The sequence below is a fragment of the Rhinopithecus bieti genome, unplaced genomic scaffold, assembly GCF_001698545.2.
Source record: "Rhinopithecus bieti isolate Rb0 unplaced genomic scaffold, ASM169854v2 scaffold_29990, whole genome shotgun sequence".
Taxonomy (NCBI): Eukaryota; Metazoa; Chordata; class Mammalia; order Primates; family Cercopithecidae; genus Rhinopithecus; species Rhinopithecus bieti.
This window is the reverse complement of record NW_016812921.1, coordinates 328,443-356,118: the sequence shown is the minus strand read 5'-3', so window position 1 is coordinate 356,118 and position 27,676 is coordinate 328,443. Positions and strand designations below refer to the sequence as shown.

At 51.7% G+C, this 27,676-nt stretch overlaps 1 protein-coding gene across 5 annotated transcripts in view; it reads left to right on the top strand.

Annotated features, from left to right (window-relative positions):
- PCNT (pericentrin) overlaps positions 1 to 27,676 on the top strand; it is a 122,098-nt gene that overhangs the window by 36,704 nt on the left and 57,718 nt on the right. For 4 of the 5 annotated variants that reach the window (XM_017847270.1, XM_017847269.1, XM_017847271.1 and 1 more), the window contains exons 10-15: positions 444 to 661; positions 5,635 to 5,674; positions 6,102 to 6,516; positions 8,072 to 8,627; positions 24,376 to 24,522; positions 26,063 to 26,214. In XM_017847270.1, the coding sequence (XP_017702759.1) occupies positions 444 to 661; positions 5,635 to 5,674; positions 6,102 to 6,516; positions 8,072 to 8,627; positions 24,376 to 24,522; positions 26,063 to 26,214 (1,528 nt within the window). The other variant, XM_017847273.1, reaches the window with a different exon arrangement.

Here is a 27,676-nt window from a genome sequence, read left to right as displayed (position 1 = left end):
AGGGGGAGGGGCTGGGACGGGAACCCTGGCGGGCCCCTGAGCTCAAGGCCCTGTCCTTGTGGCTGCCTCATAGACCCTGAGTGACACACATGTGCCCACATCTGGTCACAGGCATGAGGCTCACTCAGGAACTCATGGAGGGTCACTTGTCACACCTGACATGAAGGAGTGGCCTGGGCGGGCCGTGTAGCTGTCGTGTGGGCCCAGGACATCGCTGTGACTCAGGACAGGGCTGTGCTGGGGCAGCATGGAGGTGTCCCAAAAGGGAGGGGAGACTTGAGAGAGCCGTGCCTGCTTTCATCACTGAGTCAGCACAGAGCTTGAAAATCCATGGTGTCTGCCGTCGGAAGCATTTATAGGTTGCCGTTCTGCCTGTGCAGATTGTGGGCTCCATCGAGGGCCAGCTCTGGCCTGACTGTTTTCCCTGCTCCTTATCCACACAGAGCTTCCCTGGGTGCATCTCCAGGGTGTGCAGGACGGGGCCTTGGAGGCCGACACAGAGGTGGCAGCCAGAGTCTTGGGTCTGGAAACTGAGCATAAGGTTAAACTTTCACTTCTTCAGACTGAGCTCAAGGAAGAAATTGAACTCCTAAAAATAGAAAACAGAAATTTGTACGAGAAGTTGCAGCATGAAACCCGTCTGAAGGAGAATTTGGAGAAGGTGAGTCGTGACTCCACAGCCCAGCGCCTCCCGCCTGAGTCCTCGCCCTCTTCCACTTGAAAGGTTTGTGTCCTCGTGTGTGGAGGGGTGTCCTGGGGACAGCCCAGCACCTGCCACATTTGTAAGGGCAACAGTCCTGTCAATTCTTGAAACTATTCCTGGCAATTCCAGTAGTGGGTGGTGGTTGGAGAGAATCTCGCCAGGGTCAGCACAGGGGCAAAACTGAAGTTCTGAGTGAAGATTTCTTTTTTTTGTTTTGTTTTGAAGCAGTGTCTCATTCTGTTGCCCAGGCTGGAGTGCGGTGGCATGGTCTCAGCTCACTGCGATCTCTGCTTCCTAATTTCAAGTGATCCCCTGATAGCTGGGATTACAAACATGTGCCACTATGCCCGGCTAATTTTTGTATTTTTTGTAGAGACAGCGTTTCACCTTGTTGGCCAGGCTAGTCTCAAACGCCTGACCTCAAGTGATCCGCCTGCCTCGGCCCCCCACAGTGCTGGGATTACAGGTGTGAGCCACCATGCCTGGCCCTCTGAATCAAGATTTCTTAGGGAAACTGTCCAGGTGTCCTCAGAGGGCTCCGGGAGGAGGCACGAGCCTGGGTGCCAAGCACATGGGTGGCCTCTGATGCTCACCCCATGTCTTAAATTGCATCCACGTTCCCCAGGCTCTTCCTGTGCTGTTTTGCCCCGTGGAAGAGGCGCCCTCTGACGCGCTTCCTCGCCCTTTGCGAGTGTGAAGTCACTGTTGTGTCATAAACGGTGATAGAGCGACAAGACAGCAGCCTCCACATGGCCCTATGGGCTTGCTTACAGCCAGGGCAGCTCAGGGCCCATCCCATGCTGGAGCAGTGGAGTTACAGTGAACCGAAATTGTTGTGTCTTGTCATGTGTGTTCTGACTCAAGCTCATGCTTGTGACAGTGTTTTCGTTTCTGTTTGTGTCCTGCTTCTCCCACCCCTTTGCTCCTCCCTGTGACTGTCTCCCCGAGAATGATTTTCATTCTCTGTCCAGAGACAGCCTGATAGGAAGCTGTGATGACCTGCAGGTCTGATCCCTTGCGGTTTGGTAAACTCAGGTGTTGGTAGGGACTTCCAACAAAATAGAGGTAAGGGTGGAGCCCTGTGGGGAGCCGGGCAGGTGGTAGGTGGGCCGATGGTCGTGTGCCGATGGCACCTGCAGCCACCAGTGTGTGGCCTTCTCTGGCACTGTTGGCTGAAGACAGACTTGCCCAAGTGACTTGTTTTGTTTTCGTTTTTGTCTTTTTTCAGACGAAGTCTTGCTCTGTCACCCAGGCTGGAGTGCAGTGGTGCAATCTCAGCTCACTGCAACCTCCACCTCCCGGGTTCAAGCGATTCTCTTGCCTCAGCCTCCCGAGTAGCTGGGATTCAGGTGCATGCCACCAGGCCCGGCTAATTTTTTTTATTTTTTTATTTTTATTTTTGAGATGGAGTCTCGCTCTGTTGCCCAGGCTGGAGTGCAGTGGCACAATTTCGGCTCACTGCAAGCTCCACCTCCCGGGTTTACACCATTCTGTATCAGCCTCCCGAGTAGCTGGGACGACAGGCGCCCGCCACCATGCCTGGCTAATTTTTTTTTTTGTATTTTTAGTGGAGACAGGGTTTCACCGTGTTATCCAGGATGGTCTCGATCTCCTGACCTTGTGATCCACCCACCTCTGCTTCCCAAAGTGCTGGGGTTATAGGCAAGAGCCACCGCACCTGGCCACGCTAATGTTTGTAGTTTTAGTGGAGACGGGGTTTCACCATGTTGGCTAGGCTGGTCTCAAACTCGTGATCTCAAGTGATCCGCCCGCCTTGGCTTCCCAAAGTGCTGGGATTACAGATGTGAGCCGCTGCACCTGGCCTACTTTTAATCTATTCAAAGTAAAGTGCGTTTTATGTGGACAGCATATAGGTGGCAATTTTTTTTTTTTTTTTTGAGATGGAGTCTTGCTCTGTCGCCCAGGCTGAAGTACAGTGGCGTGATCTCGGCTCGTGGCAAGCGCCGCCTCCCAGGTTCATGCCGTTTTCCTGCCTCAACCTCCTGAGTAGCTGGGATTACAGGCACCCGCCACCACGCCTGGCTAATTCTTTTCTAATTCTTTGTATTTTTAGTAGAGACGGGGTTTCACTGTGTTAATCAGGCTGGTCTCGATCTCCTGACTTTGTGATCTGCCCGCCTTGGCCTCCCAAAGTGCTGAGATTACAGGCGCTGCTACCACGGCCGGCTAATTTTTTGTATTTTTAGTAGAGACGGGGTTTTCACTGTGTTAACCAGGCTGGTCTTGATCTCCTGACCTTGTGATCCACTCGTCTCGGCCTCCCAAAGTGCTGGGATTACAGGCGTGAGCCACCGTACCTGGCCATAGTTGGCAGTTTTTAAGTCATTCTGATAATCTCTGCCTTTTAATTGCAGTGCTGAGTCTATTAATGTTTATTGCAATTACTGATGTGGTTGATTTAGGTCTTCCGTTTCACTCTTCGTTTTCTATGAGGCGCATCTGGTGGTCACGGTTCTGCTTTTCCTTTTTTCTTGTGTTTTTGGGTTATTTGAATATTTTCTAGAACTGATTTTAATGTATTTGTTGACTATTAAATTATTTTTCTTTGCATTATATTTTTAATAGTTGCTCCAGGGATTAAAATACACATTCTTGGCCTGGCGCGGTGGCTCAGGCCAGTAATCCCAGCACTTTGGGAGGCGGGTGGATCACCCAAGGTTAGGAGTTTGAGACCAGCCTGGTCAACATGGGGAAACCCTGTCTTTACTTAAAAAAAAAAAAAACAAAAAAACAAAAATTAGGTGAGCGTGGTGCTGCATGCCTGTAAAGCAGAGGTTGCAGTGAGCCACGGTCACGCCACTGCATTCCAGCCTGGGCGACAGGGCGAGACTCCATCTCAAAGAAAAGAGAAAAAAAAGAGTACAGATTCTTAACCTTGTCTTTTATGAGTACAATCTCCTGAGAGTCACCACGCTGCTGCGCTGTGTAAACTGTGACCTCTAACTGCACAGGTGCTTTGTCACCTCCCCTTCGTCTTCTGTGCTGCAGTTTTCATAGACTAGACATCACATCCGCCTCCTGCAGTGTCAGGAGATTTGCTTTGGAAAACTGGTATTTGAAAGAAATTAAGAGGGAAAATGGCCTCATACTTGCCATTCTGGTGCTCTTCGTTTCTTCCTGAGGATCTGAGTGTTTGGCGTCATTCCCGTCAGCCCGAAGGATCTCCTTCGCATCTCTTGCTGTGCTGCACACATTTTCTCTTTTTTTGAAAAGTCTTTATTTTGCCTAGATTCTTGAGGAGTATTTTTGTGGCATAAAAAAGTCCGAGGAGCCGGGTTTCTCGTTCAGTATTTAAAGATGTTTAAAACCCGTCCTGTGGATTTTATGGTCTGTTTTGTTTTGGTGATGGTTTCCATTGATTGTGTTTTCTCTTCAGCAGGGGTCACGTTTTCCTGCTTATTTATGTGTCGGTTGGGTTCAGGTCGCACCCTGGACACCGTGAGCGATAGATTTGGAGGCTCTGGGTGCTGTCCTGCTCCTCTGAAGAGGGCTGGTTTCTGTTGCAGCAGGCGGTTCACTTGGCTAACTTCAGACTCCACGCTCCCCTGTGTCTGTGTGGGTGGTGGCGTGGTGTAATTCAGTTCTTGTAGCTTTGGCGGGCTTGCTGCTTTTGGAGTCTGCCCCTCGCATGTACAGATCGGGGTCAGCCTGAGATTTGGGCGGGGTTCATTCCCAGGCATTGCAGCTCTCTTTCCTCCCTCATTCTCCAGTTCCTCTGGCTCACATGGGGGATTTTGGATTTCTGTACGTGGGGCACAGACAGATCCTACTCTTACTGAAAGGCTGGAAAAAGAGAAATGGCCCAGTGCCGTTTCTTCCTTCTGAGTGTCCAGCCCTCTCCAGGGTCTGTCTGCTTGTGGGTCTCTCCACGGCCTTCAGGGTTTTTGTTACGTTCTATTTAGTTCATAGTGGTTGTCTCTGGAGGGCTGGTCTGGCGAGGTGCACAGGCATCACCAGAAGTGGGACCCTAAACTTTAATATCTTAATTTTTAAATAAGGAGTTGAGGTCAGTCTTGCACGTTTTTTGGGGGTTTTTTGTCTGTTTCTTATTGATGAGTTCAGTAGTTTATTGACCTACTTTCTCTCTCTTTGAAAGTCAGGAAGTCAGGCACGGTGGCTCACACCTATAACAATCCCAGCACTTTGGGAGGCTGAGGCAGGCGGATTGCTTGAGCTTGGGAGTTCAAGATCAGCCTGGGCAACATGCAGAACCCTGTCTCTATAAAGAATTGCTTGAGCCCAGGAGTTTGAGGCTGCAGTGAGCTGTGATCCAGCCTGGGCGACAGAGCCAGACCCTGTCTCAAAAAAAAGATGAGGATATTTGCTCTCTGCTTTCTCCTTCCTCCCCCTCTGCACAGGATCCCTTTACAGTGTGCCTTGCAGTTCATCCACCCCCTGCTCAAGGTCTTCCGTTGTCCTGGCGTTGACCCTGTACAGGTCGGGCGCGTCGCACCATCAACTGCTCTTGCCTCCTGGGCGTCTGGTCCTACTTGCCGCAGGTGGCCCAGCGCTATCTGTGGGGTTGGCATTCCCCTAACGGAGGCCTGCGGCCGGTCTGAGTCCTGCCACTGGTCTTGGTCTGAACAGAGAAGACTCCAGCTGCTGCCTGTGCTCGGCTGATGTGTGCTGCCTTTAGTTGTTCGTTGCTGTCAAGGCCATGGGCTCCAGAGAGAGAGAATAGTCAGTTCTCAGTGCCAGAATGTAGAAGGCATTTTATTTAGTTTTAGATTTGTTCACTTTAGGTTTCTTCCATTCTCATTATCATGAGAATCATTTCCATTGCTGTGTGCGGCGTAATGGGTGTGTGTGTGGTGAGAGCTGCCCTGTCTTCAGGGTGGGTTTGGGTTGTCTCTTCTAATAATCTCTTACGTTAGCGTCTTCCCTGCTAAATAAAATTATGTTGTCTATAGGCAAAACACAATCTAGTTGAAGACCACCAGGAGGAACTAAATAATGCTAAGCAAAAGACTGAACTGATGAAACAGGAATTCCAAAAAAAAGAAATGGACTGGAAAGTTACGAAGGAGGAGCTACAGCGGGAAGCTGAGGAGAAGTTAACGTTGATGCTTCTTGAACTGAGAGAAAAGGCTGAATCCGAGAAACAGACCATCGTAAACAAGTTTGAGCTTCGAAAAGCTGAAATGAGGCAGCTTCAGGACCAACAGGCAGCCCAGATCCTGGATCTGGAGAGGTCCTTGACGGAGCAGCAGGGCCGCCTGCAGCAGCTGGAACAGGAGCTCACTTCAGACGATGCCCTGCGTTGCAGCCAGTGTGGGCGGGAGCTGCCCACAGCCCAGGACGGGGAGCTTGCCGCGCTCCACGTGAAGGAAGACTGTGCCCTGCATCTTATGCTGGCCCGGAGCATGTGCGNAACTAAATAATGCTAAGCAAAAGACTGAACTGATGAAACAGGAATTCCAAAAAAAAGAAATGGACTGGAAAGTTACGAAGGAGGAGCTACAGCGGGAAGCTGAGGAGAAGTTAACGTTGATGCTTCTTGAACTGAGAGAAAAGGCTGAATCCGAGAAACAGACCATCGTAAACAAGTTTGAGCTTCGAAAAGCTGAAATGAGGCAGCTTCAGGACCAACAGGCAGCCCAGATCCTGGATCTGGAGAGGTCCTTGACGGAGCAGCAGGGCCGCCTGCAGCAGCTGGAACAGGAGCTCACTTCAGACGATGCCCTGCGTTGCAGCCAGTGTGGGCGGGAGCTGCCCACAGCCCAGGACGGGGAGCTTGCCGCGCTCCACGTGAAGGAAGACTGTGCCCTGCAGCTGATGCTGGCCCGGAGCAGGTGGGTTTGTGGTGATGCCATCTGCAGTCCCTGTGAGGCCAGACACCGTGGAGGGTAGAGGGCGGGCAGGCTCCTGGGAGGAGTCACTATGGGCTCCACTGGGCGAAAAGGTCTGGAGGAGCTGGAGCAAGGTGTGGTGCTCTAGGTTTTCAGTCTGATTGCAGTGGGACAGCTTTGTGCTTGGACGAGCAGGCTGGCAGTTGCCGCCTCAAAGTGCTTGGGGGCAAGCCTGCACTCCCTGGGTGGGTGTCGAGGGTGGACATCAGTCATCGTCTCTGTTGTTCTTCACGTGTTTTAAGATTTGAACAGTAGAAGCTAAACCTCGTTTATAAGGTGTCATAAGGACATGGAGTTTATCCACTAACCGTTTTTATATTTTTTTAACTTAAACAGGTGATTTTTAAAAATAAGCATGTTTTTCTAAAACATACACACTCTTCTCTGAAGTTTTCAAGAGGTTTAGAAAGTGATTGGGTTCTTTGCCTGCTGGTGCTGACCCCTTTTTGTGAGCCTCAGTCCTTGGGCTGTGCCGTTCCTTCTCATCTGTCTGTCCCACCCAGCTCTTCCCCAGCAGCCAGGGCTGCACAGGGCCCCGCTCGGGGATTGGAAAACTCAGGGCCACAGAGGGCCCCGCTCAGGGGTTGGAGAACTTGGGGCCGCAGAGGGCCTCGCTCAGGGGTTGGAGAACTCAGTGCCACAGAGGGCCCCGCTCAGGGGTTGGAGAACTTGGGGCCACACACGGCCCCGCTTAGGAGTTGGAGAAACTCACGTTCAAGTCGCCAGGGCTGCATGAACACGAGCAGGACGTTCTTCTCCCCAGGCTGTGACACTTGTGCTTCGTGGTGGAGCTGAGCCAAGGAGGCCCTCAGGAGAGGCTTCCAGGCACAGAGGTGCCCGTGCCTCTTGCCATCTGTCCTGTGTCGCCAGTGCCATTTGGAGGCCTCGGCATTTTGCAGGAGCCTCCGGCTCCAGGCTCTTTGGCCTGCTGATGGGAGCAGGTCCTTCTGTGAGAACTCTCATTGCCCCTGTCTTTGGCCCTGAGTGCCACCTGCACCTCCTTAATTCACTGCCATGGGATTCTATTCACTGTCATGGGGTTCTCAGGCCTCACCCTCCCAATGGGCCCCTATGGGCAGTGCCCCTTCCCTGCTGAGGAGCAGAGATTGCCTTGGCATTCTTGGTTGGGATCTGGCTCGGACGCCCTGGTGTGAGTAGGAGGTTGGTTGTACCTGCCGTGAGTGGCACTGGTGGGAATATGTGTGCACTGTCTCTTGCCAAGGGTACTGGGTCCTACCTGTGGTCTGTGACCTGGTGACTCCCATGGCTTTGGCCTTTAGCCTTTGGGCTCCTCTGGCTTCTTGGGGCCTCTTCACTCTCCCACTTGTTATTTCTGGTGGTAGACGGAGAAGTACTAAGAGCAGTTAAAATCCCAAAACGGAAGACCTGAACAGTTGAAGTGGCATTTCCTTTAGGAAACTGACTTGGCTTTTGCAAGGATCGATGCTTGCTTCCTGGGTGCGTATTTAGCTGTCCTGTGTTCACTTTGTTGCCACAGGTTTTTAGAGGAACGTAAAGAGATCACCGAGAAATTCAGTGCAGAACAAGATGCCTTCCTGCAGGAGGCCCAGGAGCAGCACACCCGCGAGCTGCAGCTCCTCCAGGAGAGACACCAGCAGCGGCTCCTGTCAGTGACGGCAGAGCTCGAGGCCAGACACCAGGCCGCACTGGGCGAGCTGACAGCCTCCTTAGAGAGCAAGCAGGGGGCTCTGCTGGCCGCGCGTGTGGCCGAACTGCAGACGAAACACGCTGCCGACCTCAGCGCTCTGGAGACCAGACATCTGTCCAGCCTTGATTCTTTGGAATCCTGTTACCTGTCTGAAATTCGGACCATCCGTGAGGAGCACAGGCGGGCCCTAGAGCTCTTACGAGCAGACTTTGAGGAACAACTGCAGAAACAGGACTCTCTTCACCAGACAATTTTGACTCAAGAGTTGGAGAAGCTGAAGCAAAAACACGACGAGGAGCTGCAGTCTGTGCGGGACGGCCTGCAAACCGCAGCGAGCAGGGAGCTCCCCGGAACCGTGGCTCACGAGCTGCAGGGAGCGCACCAGGTAAGGCGCACGGGCCCTGCCCCAGCTCAGGGCAGACCTCTCCCCCCACCCGTGTGTTTCCCCCGCGTGTCACATGTCTGCGTGCGTGCTTTGTGCGCCTGTGCGGGTGTCTGTATGTCTCACAGGCTGCCGGGATCGGTGGGGACTTCTGGTCTTGTGAACTGGGCCTTTTTTTTTTTTTAATTTTTTTTATTTTTGAGACAGAGTCTTGCTCTGTCACCAGGCTGGAGTGCAGTGGTGCGATCTTGGCTCACTGCAACCTTCGCCTCTTGGGTTCGAGCGATTCTCCTGCCTCAGCCTCCCAAGTAGCTGGGATTACAGGCGCTTGCCGCTATGCCTGGTTAATTTTTGTATTTTTAGTAGAGACTGGGTTTCACCATGTTGGCCAAGCTGGTCTCGAACTCCTGACCTCAGGCGATACACTCGCCTTGACCTCCCAGAGTGCTGGGATTACAGGCATGAGCCACCACACCTGGCCTGAGCTGGGCTTTAAAACACCGAGTTGAAGGGTTATTTTGATCACAGGCACCTTGCTAAAGGCTTTGCTCTCATATGTATGTGAGAGGGCCCAGACCTTGGTGTGGGGTTCTGTGGGCTTTGGAGTATTCCTCAAGGCTGACCGGCACTCCTGCAGCAGACTTGGTTTCCAGGTGCTGTGGGTAGATCTGATTGTCGTGTTGCATATTCAGAGCCTTGGGCCCCTCCTTTATTGATGTTTCCTGTAATTAAACCCTTTTGCCACATTTCAAGAGCAGTGATGGGCCAGGCATGATGGCTCACGTCTGTAATCACAGCAGTTTAGGAGGCCGAGGCAGTTGGATTACTTGAGCCCAGGAGTTTGAGACCAGCCTGTGGTCTACAAAAAATAAAAACAATTAGCTGGGCGTGGGGGTACTCACCTGTAGTCTCAGCTGCTTTGGAGGCTGAAGCAGGAGGATTGCTTGAGCCCAGGAAGTCGAGGCTGCAGGGTGAGCTAAGACTGTGCCATTGCACTCCAGCCTGGACTGCAACAGTGAGACCCTATCTCAAAAAAAAAAAAAAAAAAAATCAAAAATAGCTCACACCTGTAATCCCAGCACTTTGGGAGGCCGAGGCAGGTGGGTCACGATGTCAAGAGATTGAGACCATCCTGGCTTACACGGTGAAACCTCGTCTTTACTAAAAATACAAAAAATTAGCCAGATGTGGTGACGGGCGCCTGTAGTCCCAGCTACTCGGGAGGCTGAGGCAGGAGAATGACGTGAACCCTGGAGGCGGAGCTTGCAGTGAGCTGAGATCACGCCACTGCACTCGAGCCTGGGCAACAGAGCAATGCCCTGTCTCAAAAAACAAACAAACCAAAAAAAGCAGTGATGGTTCATTTGCCAGGCACTTCAAGTTTTTATCATGAGGGCCGTGCACGGTGGCTCAATCCTGTAATCCCAGCACTTTGGGAGGCCGAGATGGCCGGATCGCGAGGTCAGGAGATCGAGACCATCCTGGCTAACACGGTGAAACCCCATCTCTACTAAAAAATACAAAAAAAAAAACTAGCCGGGTGAGGTGGCGGGCACCTGTGGTCCCAGCTGCTCGGGAGGCTGAGGCAGGAGAATGGCGTAAACCCGGGAGGCGGAGCTTGCAGTGAGCTGAGATCCGGCCCCTACCCCCCAGCCTGGGCGACAAAGCGAGACTCCGTCTCAAAAAAAAAAAAAAAAAAGTTTTATCATGAAGAAGATTTTCTGGCGAAGTCCCTGTTGCCCTGGGCTGGCGCCCAACTGCAGAATCTGCAGTGCCTGTGACTCAGGAAAGGACACATGTTGTCTTCTCACACACACCTTCCACTTTCTCTGCCCTCAGTGAGGTCTCTGAGGTTTTCTTGCCTTGAAGTAGATGAGTCTGCTCTGCTGAACATGTGGGGCCGCTGGGGCTGGCCTGTCTCCCTGCAGGCAGGGGATGGGTAGGCCTGGCTGCAGGGTGGATGGGGCATGGTCTAGAGCTGATGAGGCAGTTAGAAATGGCTGTTCTGGCAGATCAATACCTTGTCAGACACTTAGGAAGTACATATTCTGAAGTATAAACTAGGGAATTGCCAGCTCGGATAAGATGGACGCGTTCTTTTCCCGATACCAGCATGCCACGGGAGGGCTTCCTCCTTCCTGACTGTGGGGAGCGGTTGTAAGGCTCCGGAGCGCTGGTGTATTGTTTCCTTTCCTTCAGCTCTGTGTGAGAACAGGAGAAAAGTGGAACCTTCTTTAACCGCTGTGGGGTTTCATGTTATGTTTCAGGCTGTCCGTTTTGTGTGGTCTGAGCATGTGATCTCGGGGGAATTCCTGGAAAGCAGAACCTGTTCAGGGCTCCAACTGCTGTCGTGAGCACGGTGCAGTCAGTGTCTGTCCTGGGCCTCTGTCCTGTCCTTGTCTTTACCAGATGTCATGGCGTTCTGGGGGTTTGTTTCTGTTTTGTTTTTTAAGGGGCAGGGTCTCTCGATGTTGCCCAGGCTAGTCTCAAACTCCTGGCCTCAAGAGATCCTCTTGCCTTGGCCTCCCAGGTAGTTGGAATTACAGGCGTGAGCCACTGCTCCCAGCTTGGGAGGTGCCTCTTGAGAGAAGCTGGAGCCAGGTTGTCTTTCTGGACAAAATTTAGAAAGGGGTCTGATGCTGCTGGGAGCTGCCCTCTAGGCGAGTCCTCAGATGCCAGCTTCAGCTTCCTTTCTTTCCCAGTTTTGATCACGGGCAAACAGATGCTGTGGAGAATAGCGCTTGTTCCCAAGCTGTGGATTTAAAATTAGGTTTTCTTGGTTTGTTTGATTTAAAGAAAACGAAGTTCTGAAAGAATATTCAGAAAGGAGGAACTTGCATATCACACATGAAGTGTGTATTTCAAACCATGGCCTGATTTAGTCATGGGAAGCATGTGGAGTGTGTGCACCTTCCGTGCCCTGTGTGGGGATGTGGCACGTCTGGATGTTTCCCGGACAGAAGGAGCTGGTCATGGCCCTGTGCAATCCGAGACGCCTGCTGGAGGAAGAGAGGACCGAAGCCCTGGACAGGGTGGATGCCGAGGTCCTGCTCCTGGAGCATCAGCAGCTAGCGGCCCTGCAGGAACTCAGAGACGCACGCTGCCAAGATGCAGGAGCAGCAAGCAGGGCAGGCGGAGTTGGGGGAGCCGGAGGTTCTGGGGAGCTGGAGGTTCTGGGGAGCCGGCGGAGTGCTGGGGGAGCTGGAGGTGCTGTGGGAGGGGGCTGTGCAGATGAGCAGCTCCATGGGTGTGGTTCCCACAGGGGTGCCTCCTGGGCTTCTCTGCCCTGAGTCTTCATCAGAGTGTTGAGGCACTTATGGGTACACTTGGAGGTGCTGGGTTGTGCGTGCTAGGGGGTCTGTGCTCAAAGGGTACAGCTTCGTGGGGGCAGATGTGTCAGTGCTCTTGGCCAGCAAGCAGCTGCAGGGATGGGCATCTGCGGGAGGTGTCTTTGGTTGGCCTCCCTTCCCACTGGGGCCTCTGGAGGGCAGCGTTATGCCCTGGTTTGCAGGCAGCGAGTGGTCTGTGGAGCAACCACACATCTGTCCTAAAGGCTACTTGGCAGCTGGACGAAAAACAAGGTGGAGGCGATTTAGAGCCTGGGAGGCCGGGGGTCAGGGAGGCCGGGGCTCATCTCAGGTGTGGCACTAGGTGGCTCGAGGGATAGTGAGGGGCGCCTGCCAGCTGATGATGGCAACGGAGGGGCACGGAGAGCCTGGAGGCTGACGGGGGAGGGCATGCTGAGCTGGAGGGGCCATCCCAGCTTGGGCTGCTGTGGGGGATGTGGCTTGTGTGGATACAGAGCACGTTTAATTGCTCTTACAAATCTGCACACAGGCTGGGCTTGGGGCTCACGCCTGTAATCCTAGGGCTTCGGGAGGCCATGGTGGGAGGATCTCTTGAGCTCAGGAGTTCGAGACCAGCCTGGGCAACATAGCAAGAGTCCACTTCTAAAAACAAAAATTGTCTGGGTGTGGTGGCTCACGCCTGTAATCCCAGCACTTTGGGAGGCTGAAGCGGGCGGATCATGAGGTCAGGAGATCGACACCATCCTGGCTAACACTGTGAAACCCTGTTTCTACTAAAAATACAAACAATTAGCCAGGCGTGGTGGCAGGTGCCTGTAGTCCCAGCTATTCTGGAGGCTGAGGCAGGAGAATGGCATGAACCCAGGAGGCAGAGGTTACAGTGAGCGAAGATCACACCACTGCCCTCCAGCCTGGGCGACAGCGCGAGACTCTGTCTCAAAAAAAAAAAAAAGAAAAGTAAAAATTAACTAGGCATGGTGATGCAGGCCTGTAGTCCCAGCTGCTTGGGCGACTGAGGAGAGAAAATTGCTTGAGCCTGGGAGTCTGTGGCTGCAGGAAAAAAAAAGAAAGAAATCTGCACACAGTATGGTTTACTTTCTTTCTTTTTTTTTCTTTTAAAGACAACATCTCAAAAAAAAAAAAAAAAAAAAAAAAAGGCTGGAGTGCAGTGTCACAATCCTGGCTCACTGCAGCCTCTGCCTGCCAGGCTTAAGCAGTCCTCCCACCTCAGCCTCCCAAGTAGCTGGGATACAGGCACGTGCCACCTTGCCTTGCTAACTTTTATTGTTTTGTCGCCCACGCTGGTCTTGAACTCACGGACTCAAGTGATCCTCCCACCTTGGCCTCCCCAAAGTACTGGGATTACAAGCGTGAGCCCCTGCACCTGGCCAGTGTAGTTACTTTTTCATTTTTTAAAAAATCTTTTGTGTCAGTATATGCATAAGCACTGGTACCAAATTGTGTCAGAAGAAGCCAGACCGAGCAGTCGGAATCCCCCTTGGATTCCCAAGGTGGCTGTGGAGGGGCCTGGCTGAGATCCCCTGCCACCTGCTGTGGTCTTGACTCTCTGCATCCATGCAGGACTGCATTTAAGCAGCAAGGTCTCCCCACTTGTGGACCTGTGCACCTGCCCCACCCAGGCACCACCACCCCGCCTGCTGGCCTGCACGATGAGCGCACACAAACACACAACACATGTGCATTCACACAGCACATGCACACAAACAGCACATACAGAGCACATGCACACACAGCACGTGCTTACACACAGACACATTGCAGGCAAGCACATGTGCGCACACAGCACATACATAGCCACCATGCCAACCACAGCCACATGTGCCACATGCAAGAGCACTACTCATACACGAAGCACACACGTGCACACAAGCACAAGCCACACAACACATAGCCACACACAGCACATGTGCACACATGCACATGAAAACAGCACACACCAACATGCACACAGCCACACACGCAGCACACACACAGCATGTGCACACAGTACACTAGTACAAGGCACATGCATACACAGCACATGCGCATGCAGCACTGCACACCCATGCAGCACACACATGCCAGCACATGCACGCGCACATGTGCCGTGGCCACACAGCATGTGCAGACAGCAACATGCACACAGCACATGCGCATACACGTAGCACATGCACACACAGCACACGTACACATAGCACACTCAACACAGCACATGGTGCCAATACGATGACACACCACAGCACATGCACATACACAGCCACATATGCACAACCACAGCACACGCAACACATACAGCACATGCGCACATGGCACCATGCCGTGCACATGGCACATGCACACACGCAGCACACACACACAGCACATGCTGCCCATATAAGGCACACACACAGAGCACATCACAACATAGCACAGTACACACAGGGACAGCACACACACACACACAGCACATGCTCACACACAGCACTACACAGCCACACATACAGCACATGTGCACTCACACAGCCACGGTGGTCTCCCACACAGCACATGTGCACACGCAACACACTCACGGCACAGCTGCCCATACAAGGCACATGCACACAAGCACACGCCACACACGCGCACATGTTGCACACACATCACATACATGCAGCCACATTCACCAAACCCATGTGCCCATAACAAGGCAAATGCACACACAGCATATGTGCGCACACACAATACAAGCCACATGCACACACACAGCACTGCACACACGCAGCACATGCATGTGCCCCACACACAGCACACTACACACACACATAGAACATACACATGGCCATGTGTGCACACAGCACACACACACAACACGTGCACACACAGGGCACATGCTCATACAGCACGTGAACGTGCACAGCACTTTCTCATATACACAGCACATGCACACACACAGCACATGCACACATGTCGTTCTGCATGTTGTCCTACAGGCTGAATGCCTGGGGTCCTCCTGTTTCCATGTTCTGGGTCTGTACGATCTCCTGGCCTCTCTGGCGGGGAGGGTTTGAGTCTCTGTTTGGAGCACTTGAGAAATAACTGGTAATTTACTTGAAACATTGTGTGCAAATTTTAGGTGGTTTGTTTTTGTACATACTGTTTCAAGGGGTTTTTAAAAGAGGACATGCTAAGATCTCATTTCTAGCCATAAAGGAAGGCTTTGGGCCTGACAGGTTTGCTCAGTGAAGAGGGACTGCTCCCGAGAATGGGTGACGCAGCGCCGGATTCTGAGGTTGGAACTGACTTGTTTCTTCACATGGACAGCTCTGGGTGCTGCCCAGTGTAGACACTGGCCCCTCAGTTCTGAGGCGCAGCCCTGAGACCTGCACCCTGCTGGGCATTGTGTAGGTCTGTCTTCTCTGGAAAAGTCAGATTCTATCTCCCTTTTCTAAGGACTCATGCTAGAGGAATTCTGTCCGTTTTATCTGCACATAGCACAAAGAGGTGTTCATTTTCTGAAATGGTGTGTCACCTGCATCTATTTTTTTTTTTTTTTTTGAGGCGGAGTCTCGCTCTGTCGCCCGGACTGGAGTGCAGTGGCCGGATCTCAGCTCACTGCAAGCTCCGCCTCCCAGGTTTACGCCATTCTCCTGCCTCAGCCTCCCGAGTAGCTGGGACTACAGGCGCCCGCCACCTCGCCCGGCTAGTTTTTTGTATTTTAGTAGAGACGGGGTTTCACGGTGTTAGCCAGGATGGTCTCGATCTCCTGACCTCGTGATCCACCCGCCTTGGCCTCCCAAAGTGCTGGGATTACAGGCTTGAGCCACCGCGCCCGGCCTACCTGCATCTTTTAACCTGTACTTTTGTTCTTCTAGGGTGACTGTTTTTGTTGTTGTTGTTGTTTTGGAGAGAGGATCTTGCTCTGTTGCCCAGGCTGAAGGTAGTGATGCAATCACAGCTCACTGCGACCTTGAACGCCTGGCCTCAAGTGGTCCTCCTGCCTCAGCCTCCTGAGTAGCTGGGACTACAGATGTGCACCACCACACCTGGGTAATTTATTTTTTGTATAAATGGGGTCTCACTGTGTTGCCCAGGCTGGTCTCAAATTCCAGGCCTCAAGCAATCCTTTTGTCTCAGCCTCCCAGAGTGCTGGGACCATAGGCGTGAGCTGCACCTGGCCTGGACTAAGAGTGTCTTTGCAGTATTTTTCTAGTTGAGGTACAAGTTTGCACGAGTAAGTTATCTTTTTACTTTGCTGCTAAGAATGTGCATGTCGATACTCTTTTTTTTTTTTTTTTTTTTTGAGACACAGTCTCGCTCTGTCGCCAGGCTGGAGCGCAGTGGTGTGATCTTGGCTCACTGCAACCTCCACCTCCCTGGTTCAAGCGATTTTCCTGCCTCAGCCTCCCAAGTAGCTGGGACTACAGTGTGCACCACCATGCCTCGCTAATTCTTGTATTTTTAGTAGAGATGGGGTTTCATCATGTTACCCAGGATGGTCTTGATCTCTTGACCTCGTGATCCACCCGCTTCACCCTCCCTAAGTGCTAGGATTACAGGCGTGAGCCACTGTGCCCAGTCTTAGGTGTTTTTTTTTTTTTTTGAGATGGAGTCTCGCTCTGTCGCCAGGCTGTATAGTGCAGTGACGTGATCTTGGCTCACGGCAACCTCCACCCCCCCGGGTTTAAGCCATTCTCCTGCCTCAACCTCCTTAGTAGCTGGGATTACAGGTGCATACCAGCACGCCTGGCTAATTTTTGTATTTTTAGTAGAAAGAAGGTTTCACCATGTTGGCAGGCTGGTCTCAAACTCCTGACCTCGTGATCTGCCCGTCTCGGCCTCCCAAAGTGCTAGGATTACAGGCGTGAGCCACTGTGCCCGTCCGCTCAGATACTCTTTTACGTGATTGTTTTGGTGTAGCTGATTTCACAGAAGAAAATAATTGGGCTACGGGGAGGTGGGATGTACTGTTTATTTTATATTATCTTTTTTGGGGCAGATGGCAGCATTTGCAGAAATAGAATAACTCAGCAAGCCCCCGGTCCCGCTGGTTAGTGGAGTACACACTCAGTGTATCAGTCCCCCTCTCCTCCTGATTGTTTAGAAGCAAATCCAAGACACCATGTGTCTGCGAGTGAGGTGTTTTCCCCCAGTACAGCATAACCAGGATTTATCCATCTCACCTAAAACACCCACAGCGATTCCTGCATTTCATCACAAGCCCAGCCCACGTGCCAGTCTCTTCTGGCTGGCTCACATCAGGATCTGTGTTTGTTCCTGTGATGCTGGTCACTGTTCCCTCGTTCCTGTGAGTGTGTTGGTAGATCCACAGGCCTGTGATTGGTGAGAATGCCTCTCGTGTGGTGGCCGCTCTGCTCCTGGTCTTTCCTCAGGCTTTACCCTGTGAAAAGACTTACACAGGCCGGCCGCAGTGGCTCACGCCTGTAATCCCAGCACTTTTGGAGGCCAAGGTGGGTGGATCACCTGAGGTTGGGAGTTCGAGACCAGCTTGACCAACATGGAGAAGCCCTGTCTTTACTAAAAATACAAAATTAGCCGGCCATGGTGGCACATACTTGTAATCCCAGCTACTCGGGAGGCTGAGGCAAGAGAATCACTTGAACCCAGGAGGCGGAGATTGTGACGAGCTGCGATCGTGCCATTGCACTCTAGCCTGGGCAATGAGAGCGAAACTTCGTCTCAAAAAAAAGACTTACACGGAGCCCTGCCGAGCCCTGACGGGAGTGTTTTGGGTCATTGTCCCAGAATAGCTGGGCTGTCCTGTTCTTCCCTGTGGCGATGCTTTTTCTGAGCCTCAAATATCTTTGCAGCTGTTGGAACAGCAGTCACTTGTCAGCAGGGTGACGTGACCTACGCTTGTGGGGTGATTGAATTACTTTCCGGGCTACCGCCCTTGGGAGTTTGGTTGTGAGGAAAGTCCTCTGAAAACGTAAGCTTGATTTCTTTTTGATAGAAATATGTATCCCATAAGATTCCCCCGCCCTGCCCTGCCTTGCCTTGCCTGTGCTGGTAACACGAAGCAGAGCTGAGTGCAGAAGTGAATTGCATGTGGCCGCTGTGGGGTGCTCAAGGCGGTCTCATCATTTCTTGGATTAAAACCCAAATCTTTTCATAGGTTAATTTTTTTTTTAATATTGAGAGAATATTAATGTTGGTTTAGACAGTGTTTGAATGTTCTGAATGCGTCCTCAGTTGAATGTCTTTGCCTTCTGACATCGGTTTTCTCTGTGCATGCCACTTATTTATGATTAAAATGTATGTGATATTTTTCTGTGATTGTGTGGATTTTAGAAAAACCTGAAAATAACTTTTTTTAAAACATCTTTTGATACGGACCTCACAACTTAGAACATGGTCATTTTTTTTTTCTTTTTTTGAGGCGTAGTCTTGCTGTGTTGCCCAGGCTGGAGTGCAGTGGTGCAATCTCGGCTCACTGCAAGCTCCGACCCCAGGTTCACACCATTCTCCTGCCTCAGCCTCCCGAGTAGCTGGGACTACAGGTGCCTGCCACCACTCCCGGCTAACATTTTGTATTTTTAGTAGAGACGCAATTTCACCGTTTTAGCCAGGATGGTCTTGATCTCCTGACTTCGTGATCTGCCCACCTTGGCCTCCCAAAGTGCTGGGATTACAGGCGTGAGCCACTTGCGCCCAACCAGAACATGGTCAATTTAAAGAGTTTCCAGTTTTCTTCCTGCAACCCCCTGGCAGAGCCTGTAGGAGCCTTCTCTGCCGGGGGTTGCAGGAAGAAAACCTCCTTTGAGCCGTCCAGGTCGGGTTGAGGGGGTGGCCGAGGACGCACGCTTCTGCACAACACTGCAGCTGAGCCAAGGCCCTGGGCCTGAGGGATCACACGTGGGGCACTGGCCGTCCCTCTGTTGGGCCTGCATGCCTGTGACCTGCCCAGCCCTGCCCGATGTCTCCTGGGGGCTGCCCCTGCGGGGAGCCGCCTCATTTGGCCTCCACTACCTCCTACGTCCTCTGCAGGTCTGTCGAAGGCCTGAGAGTGTGCGGGCAGGACAGGGCCAAGCGTGGACAGTTTGGGTGGCTCCCCAGGTGCAAGGCGGTTCCTGCGGGTGGTGCTGTGCCCTGAAACAAAGCAAAGGTCAAGACTGGACACACGAAGCTTCCAGCTGCCAGTGGTGGGGGGCGCTGCCCGTCTGCCATGCCCGGGCGGCCTGGTGGGCCACGTGCAGTGTTGGCCCTCCCTGGCCGGAGTTCTCTGTGGAGCCTGCCCTCTACCCTCTCCATCTGCCGTGTGTGACTCCGGGATCCAGGAGGCCGCGGGGCTAGAGCGTAGAACCAGCTGTGCTCCTGAGTAGGGTGTAGCTGGGGTCATCTGTGGCTTAGGGCAGGCTCTGCAGGCTGTGGGAGTGGGTGATGTTCTTGGGCTCCCGTGGTGGCCTCAAACAGAAGTTTGATTTTCTCATCGTTACACAGTAGGCCTCAGTGAGAGATTTTTGTCCAAAGAGAGTAAGATGTTCAGAGGCCACTGATTTCAGCCTTGGACTCTTGCCACATCCTTTGCTGGGCACAGGGAGCACAGAGGTTTGCCCTTGGGCCCCACAGGCTGACACTGTGGGTGCCAGGAGGGAAGTACCTGATTTGCGCCTGACTGGGCCTGAGGAGCCCGTCCACTGTGACTCTGAGCGTGAGCTGTTGTGGGCACCATGGCAGTGCCTTGTCTTGCGGATTAATTTTCCTATTTTCCCAGTCCCTTGGCCTCCGTCCTGCCGGTCTGCATTGGCATTTGGGGTTTTGTTCTTGAATTCACTGGCATTTCGTGGTGGGTATACCCAGAACCAGCATCCCTGTTTGGACCTCTTACTCCTGGCCTGCTGCCTCCTCCCTGGCTTTTGGTCTGGATCAATGCGTCTGTCCCCCAGGAGACGCACTGCTGATGGTTGGGGCATCCGCAAGGTAATTAAAGTTCTTTGGAAACTTTGTAGTGTGCACACAGCTCAGAAGTTAATCTGGAGTCTTTCCTTTCAAACAAATGGAACTAAATCAAATCCAGGAGAGAAAGTTTATTAAAGTGAACTGTACTCACAATTCCAAATGGTCTGGAGACCTTGAGAGTGACTTTAGTGTTGTACGCTGTGAACCTGTTTCTACTTCCCGTGACTAAGATGCAGCTGCACAGCCTACCTGGCACCTTCAGCAAGTTCCAAGCCTGCACGGGGGGCACCCGATCCTTTATCCTTTCCTCCCCATGGCTTATCACATGAAAAAGATAGAGAATAAAGGTCATTTCTGGTGTCAAAGGTTCCATGTGTTTATTGAAACTGTTGCCCTAGTTACTTCAGAAAAGGCACTCACTCAGTGTTGACGTCTTCTTTCTCCTGAAGCCAGTGGAGCCCCAGCCCTCAGCCCGCCTGGCCCTGCTGGGTGGGGAGCGGGAGCCGGCACTCCCCTCCAGCCGTCCAGGAGCAGCAGGTCCCACTGCTGAGGGCACGGGCTCTGTGCTGTCCTTTCCTGCCTGCTAAGTAGGTACAAAAAACTTACTTTATCAATTATCTTTTCACATGCCAAGTTAAAACACAAAATAATTTCATTGTCTTAAAACTGAGCTTTTTCTAGGCAACTTGTGGCATGCATTTTAATATTTAAATCTGCTGTTTAACATACCTTTTCTGCTGAGAATCTGTCATCACTTATCTTAAGTTTATTCTAATGGATTTCATCCCCTCATGAAGAAACCCCCAGTGGCTCCTGCCTATAGTCCTAGCACCTTGGGAGGCTGAGGCAAGAGGATTCCTGAAGCCCAGGAGTTCAAGACCAAAAATAAAAAAATACTAAAAATAAAAAAATGAGCCTGGCATGTTGGCCTGCCCATGTAGTTCCAGCTACTCGGAAGGCTGAGGTGGGAGGACCGCTTGAGCCCAGGAGGCTGAAGCTGTAGGGAGCTGAGATCGCACCACTGCACTCCAGTCTGGGTGACAGCAAAACGTTGTCTCAAAAAGGAATAAATGAAAATTAAGGAAGAAAGAAGAAGCCCCCCACTCGTTAGCAGTTACTCCCCATTCTCCCTCCTGCCCCATCCCTGGTGATCTGCCATCTGCTTGCCGTAGCTGTGGGCGTCTTACGTAAATCGACTCAGCGTGTGCCCTTGGCATCCACCACTTTCACTTCGTGTCTTTCCCGGGTTCACACACATTGTGGCAGGTGTCAGGACTTGCTGGATGTTTGTTTTCTGTACATCTTACGCCCTTTTTGTTCCTGTATTCCTCCATGACTGCCTTTTTCACTTTCATTTCCTTGATGTTTCCTTTACCATACAGTGGTCCCGCCTTACCCACAGGGGAAGGATTCCAAGACCACCCCCGGTGGGTGCCTGAAATCATGAATGGTTCTGAACCCTTATGTGCTGTTTTTTCCTATACATACCTGTCATCAACCTTTACCTTAAAGGAATCACCCTGTAGCATCTCTGGCATGTCTGAATTGCACCATCATCAACTTTTAACTGAAAGGAATCAACCTGTGGCGTCTCTGGCACATCTGAATTGCAGCATCACCTCTCTTGCGCTTTGGGGCCGTTATTAAATGAAATAAGGGTGACTTGAACACAAGCACTGGGATGCTGTGACAGTTGGTCTGATCACCGAGATGCCTGCCGGTGGGCGGGTAGTGCTTGCCATGTGGATAACGCCGGACAGAGGGATGACCCCCGGCCTGGCCTGCCAGATTTCCTCACACTGTTCAGCTTGGGGGCAGGCAGTTTAACACTCATAAGAGTTGTTTACTTCTGTCATTTTTCATATGGTATTTTCAGAATGAGGTTGAACACAGGTAACTGAAACCACAGACAGAGGGGACTGCTATTTGTTGAGTTATTTTCTTAGCACTTGCCCTCAGCATTACAGCAAGCACCTTCTAACAATCTGGTTTGGATTAATACCAACTTAATTTTAAAAGCTTACAAAATTATTTGCTAATGTAGCTTCATTCCCTCATCTGCCCTTTGTGCTCATATTGTCGTACCAAGCACATCTTTCTTTCTGTACCCTTTACACACGTCTTTTAAATCGGGAGGAAGAAGAGTTACAAACAAAAGCCATGTTGTTTTGTCTCCTGTTTTCCCTGTGTCGTTACCTGCACTACTGCTGCTCATTTCTTCCTGGGAATTCAAGTCTGGTGCCTTATGTTTCAGCCCGAAGGACTTCCTTTGGGATTTCTTGAAGGACAGGTCTGCTAGTGATGAATCCTCTTAGCTTTTGTTTTTGTGGGAATGTCTTAATTTCTCCTTCATCCTTGAGAGATCATTTCCTGGATGTGGACTTCAAGATCCACAGGCTTTTCCTTCAGTGCTGGGCGGGCTCTCCGCTGCCTCCCCGTCAGCCGGGGCTCCGTATTGTGAGCCGTGCCCGTCTTCCCGGGCTGTGTGTTGTGAGCTGCGCCCATCTTCCCGGGCTGTGTGTCGTGAGCCTCGCCCGTCTTCCTGGGGCTACATGTCTTGAGCGGCACCCATATACCCACCGCGCACTGGCTGGCCTCAATCTTTGGCCTGAACACTGCTGAGGTTTGGCTGTGATGGGTGAGGTGTGGGTCTCTGTCAGTTGGTCCTACTTGGAGTCCATTGAGCTGTATGTGGGGATTATTATTATTATTATTATTATTATTATTATTATTGTTATTTTCATCAAATTTGGGGAGGTTTTTGGCCATTGTGTCTTCAAGGGTTCCCTCTGCCCTTTTCTCTCCCTCTGTCTGGCCCCACAGGCCTTGGAGACTCTGCTGAGTTTTCTTCATGTTTCTTTCTGTTCCCTGACTGGATCATCTTAATTGACCTATCTTCCAGCATGTGATTTCTGTCTTCTGCCTGCTCGAGTCTGCTGCTGAGCCTTGCTCTAGTGAATTTTTTTTTCAGTGATTGTACTTTTCAGCTCCAGATGTCAAGGGAGCTCTATTTCAGTCTTCCTTTCTGCTGAGGGCCCTGTGTGTGTTGTGCCCTCTGGGGTCTGGCGGGCGGTGGACAGCCTGGCCCTGGCCTTCACCCCTGCTGTGCCGAGCCACATGGTCACTACAGCCAGCCCAGGGCCTCTTGGGCCTTTCCGGTGTGGGCACAGCCCTGTGCGTGTTCACACCTTGTAGAGTCCCAAAAGCTGTCAGAGCCCCCTGTGGACGTCTCATTCTCAAATATTTTCTTTTGTTTTTCCAGCAGCCCCTTAGTAGTCCCAACTGGTTTCTCTACTGTGGGCAGGTGCAGCTATTAAACACTTGCCACTGACTGTTTCCAGCCAATGCCCCGGGGTAGAATTTCTGACACCGAGAGCTCTGACCCAGTCATGGCAGCGAGGTGCCCGGCAGGTAGGCTCGGGCAGTTGTGCATGGAAGTTTTGGGGTATTCCAAATCCATTCTGTCCCCCACCCCACCCCAGCAACTACTAGTTTTCAGGGCTGTTAGATTGGAGAGGAGATACGGGGTCAGGGCAAAGTTAAGCACCCAAAGTTTGTTCTGATGGACACTCAGCCTGTGTTTTCCATAAACACTCCTCTGATTGCAAACCTGACCAGATTTCCACAGCTCTGAAGACATTGGTTTTGATGGTTTTTACCACTTTTGCTTTTATAGAGGAACAGATTTTGGAGGTCCTTATTTTGCCATTCTAGAAGTGCTACCTCTGTAGGTTTAAAAAAATAAGCTTATTTCATTAATTTAATTGGCCACGTGCAGTGGCTCACACCTGTAATCCCAGCACTTTTGGAGGCCAATGTGGGAGATCACTTGAGGTCAGGAGTTCGAGACTAGCCTGGCCAACAGGTTTTAGTAGAAACCCTGTTTCTACTAAAAGAAAAATTACAAAAATTGGTTGGGTGTGGTGGCAGGCGCCTATAATCCCAGCTACTCGGGAGACTGAGGCAAGAGAATCCCGTGATCCTGGGAGGCAGAGGTTGCAGTGAGCTGAGATCGTGCCACTGCACTCCAGCCTGGGTGACAGAGAAGAGTCCTTCAACGTGGGTAGGTAGGTAGGTAGGTAGGTAGATAGATAGATAGATAGATAGAGATACATAATTTAATTCATCTATTGAATCTTATTTAAAAGTTTTTGTTATTCAGAAAGAAAGAAGGTTTAATCTTTTAAAAGGGAAGAAACCTGGGTTTCCAAATATCTTGGATTTTCGTGGCTGTAATCCCTTGATGGTGAACTTCTTAGTGTGACTCTTGAAGATCTTACAGGAGCTATTTGGGAATGGTAGTGAGCAGTTGCTCATGACACGCAGCTGTCACCAGTGCAGACTTGTGTCTCCTTAAGTGTTTTATCTCCAAAACCAGGACTTTGTGTTCCCAGTGAAGTCCTTGAACCCAAGTTTTGTGTGATGGGGGCCGTGTTCTGGCTCATCACGGCTCTTGGTGCGGAGTGGGGGCTCCGTGCATATCTGCTGAGTGTGCTGAATTCTAGCTAACAGCAGAGAATGTATTTTTCTAACTTACTGGTATTTTTTGTTGCTATTGATGCATACAGGTTGAATTTGGAGGTGAAAAGAAAGCTGCGTTGCATGAAAAAGAGGAGACACTTCAGCTCCAGAGTGCGCAGACACAGCCTTTTCACCAAGAGGAGAAAGAGTCTCTGTCTCTGCAGCTTCAAAAGAAGAATCACCAAGTCCAGCAGGTGTGTGGGATGCGCCTTTCCCTTGTGGTAAGATGTGGATGGCATAGAATCGTTTTCATCTTATTTCAGTGTGTGGTGCAGTGGCGGAAGCGCATTCATGGTGGTGCACATTTACAGTGTTGTGCATTCAGTGGCAGAAGCGCATTCATGGTGGTGCACATTTACAGTGTTGTGCATTCAGCGGCAGAAGCACGTTCACGATGTTGTGCGTTCAGTGGCAGAAGCGCATTCACGATGTGCTTATTCAGTGGTGGAAGCGCATTCACAGTGTTGTGTATTCGGTGGCAGAAGCGCATTTCACAGTGTGCATTCAGTGATGGAAACGCGTTCGTGGTGTTGTATTCAGTGGCGGAAGCGCATTCACGGTGTTGTGCTTATTCAGTGGTGGAAGCGCATTCACAGTGTTGTGTATTCGGTGGCAGAAGCGCATTTCACAGTGTGCATTCAGTGATGGAAACGAGTTCATGGTGTTGTATTCAGTGGCGGAAGCGCATTCACGGTGTTGTGCATTCAGTGATGGAAGCACATTCATGGTGTTGTGCTTATTCAGTGGCAGAAGCGCGTTCACGGTGTTGTGCTTATTCGGTGGCGGAAGCACATTCACGGTGTTGTGCATTCAGTGACAGAAGTGCATTCACGATGTGCTTATTCAGTGGTGGAAGCGTGTTCACAGTGTTGTGTATTCAGTGGCGGAAGTGCATTCACAGTGTTGTGCAGCCATCACCACCGTCCATCTCCAGAAGTCTTCATCTTGCAAAACTGAATTCTGTTCCCATTAGACTCTCACTCCCCATTCGCCCTCCCTCGGCACATGGCTTACACTTGTAGTCCCAGCACTTCGGGAGTCTGAGACAGGAGGACCACTCCAGCCCAGGAATTCGATACCAGCCTGGACAATATAGGGACATCCTGTCTCTACAAAAAATGAAAAAATTAGCCATGTGTGGTGGCACGCACCTGTAGCCCCAGCTTCTCAAGAAGCTGAAGTGGGAGGATTGTTTGTGCCTTGGAGATTGAGGCTACAGTGAGCTGTGATTGTGCCACTGCACTCCAGCCTGGGCAGCAGAGTGAGACCCTGTCTCAGAAAGAGAGATCTTTGCCTGCCTGGCAACTGACTTTTGTGAATGACCAAATACAGTGAGTTATTTCAAATTGCTGTTTGAGCGGTGGATCTCTGATGAACTGGCCCCTTCCCTCCCCTTGCCTCAGATTCCACCAGGAGATGTTTGTGTATTCTTTTGTAAATGATGAATAATGGAGGAAAAACCGTATCAATAATTTTCATCTTTAATCAGCACCTCGTTCACCTTTGCTGTATTTTTATTAAATGTGCAGATGGTCCTCGGCCTGTGCTGGGGCCACGCCTCGACTGCTGTCAGTCAAGGCGCTGTGAGTTGAGGAATGTGCCGAAGTGCTTTCGCTCTGTCGCCAAAGTCCTAAGTCAGACTCTTGAATAGTGAAATTATGTTGAAAGTCCCTTTCAGCCATTTACTTTTAACCAAATTGTTTTAACTAAAGCTTTAACCATTTTTCCCAATAGCTGAAAGACCAGGTTTTATCCTTAAGTCACGAGATAGAAGAGTGCCGCTCCGAGCTGGAGGTGCTGCAGCAGAGGCGGGAGCGGGAGAACCGAGAAGGTGCAAACCTCCTCTCCATGCTCAAGGCCGACGTCGACCTGTCCCACAGCGAAAGGTCAGTGTGTGTTCGGCACCGAGGCTGCCTTGTGGCTGCCAGCACCCACTGGGTCATGTGGATGCCATTGGTCCCCACGTCTCCTGGCTGCGTGACTGGTCCACCGTGCACACTGGCTCCTGGTGGATGGGGACCTGGCTTCCTTCTTCCTCTCACTTAGAAAGATTGTAAGCACTGGGAAGAACTCGCCTGCTGTGTCTCATCTCCCAGCCCCCATTCCCTCCTCCCACCCTGCCTGCTGTGTCTCATTTCCTCATCTGGCCAGATTAAAACCAGCCATTATCTCCCACACAGAGCCCGACCCCTCCCCTTTGGTGTCCGCGTCCCTGCAGTGTGTTCTCGTCCCCGGTGTGCGGTGCAGGCCCACATGTCTCGTGGTTCCTGTGCTTTGGACTGTGTGCGAGTGTCATGCCTCATGTGTCTCTCTCTGTTGTGCGTGTTTCTGAGACTGGCCCGAGCAGAGGCCGTTGCCCTGTCCGTTCGTTTCTCCGCTGGGAGCCTGTGCCTGGGGAGCACAGCCCCGAGGGCTCTCCCAGGGCGGGTTGTGGGCCTGCTTACCAATGGGTCGCTTCCCCTGAGCGCACGATTCTGGGCCGCATCCCACCTTGGTGCCTCCTCACCTGCAGTGATGCTGTCCCACAGGCTCGACTGCCTTTTTATCTTGTTTGGGGTCTTGAGAAACTTTGCTCCTCTGACACCATGTAGGTTTTTCCCAGGTCATCTCACAGGGTTTTAAGTTTTGCTTTTGTGTGACTCTGGGGTGAGCCTGCAGCTCTCCCATTGTTCTTGCTTGCACCTGTCTAGGCAGTGGACTTGGCAATGTGTTGGCAAACTCAGCCTCCCTGTGGGTGCACGTCCTCCCTGTCCACTTGTGTGGGTCTTTGGCTGCTCCCATTGGCGTGTCCCTGCCCGAGGCCTCTGGGTTGTGCTGCTGTGTCCTGAAGCTCTGGACTGGTTTCGCTCTGCTCTGGAGACCACCCAGGGTCGGGAGACCCGGTCGGGCTAATGGGACCCTCTGAGCTTACAGCTGTTTCAGGAGCATTAGTGTCTGTCATGCTGAGGGTCTGTCCGTCTGTATAGGTCTCTCTTTGTTCTTTTCATCAAATTTTGTGATTTTTCTGTGAGGACCTTGCCTTCTCTAGCAGTTGGCTGTGGGTACCTCATAGCTTGGTGCTGACTCTTGAGTCACCCGGGTCAGTGAATGAGCGAGGGCTCTAAACCGAGGGGCACAGAGGCCAGTGGGGCGACTTGTGCTCTAAACTCGAGGGGTGCAGAGGTGGGTGGTGGGCGGGGTAGCCCCAGGCTCTAAACATGAGGGGCGCAGAGGTGAGCCCGCAGTCCCTGGACACTGGAGGGGCTGCCTGTCCTGAGGTGGGGTGGCAGCAGACTCCCTGATGCCTGCAGGAATTGGGCATTTTGGGGGATGGAAGTGTGCCAGGGAGCAGGTGGCATTCTCTCTGTC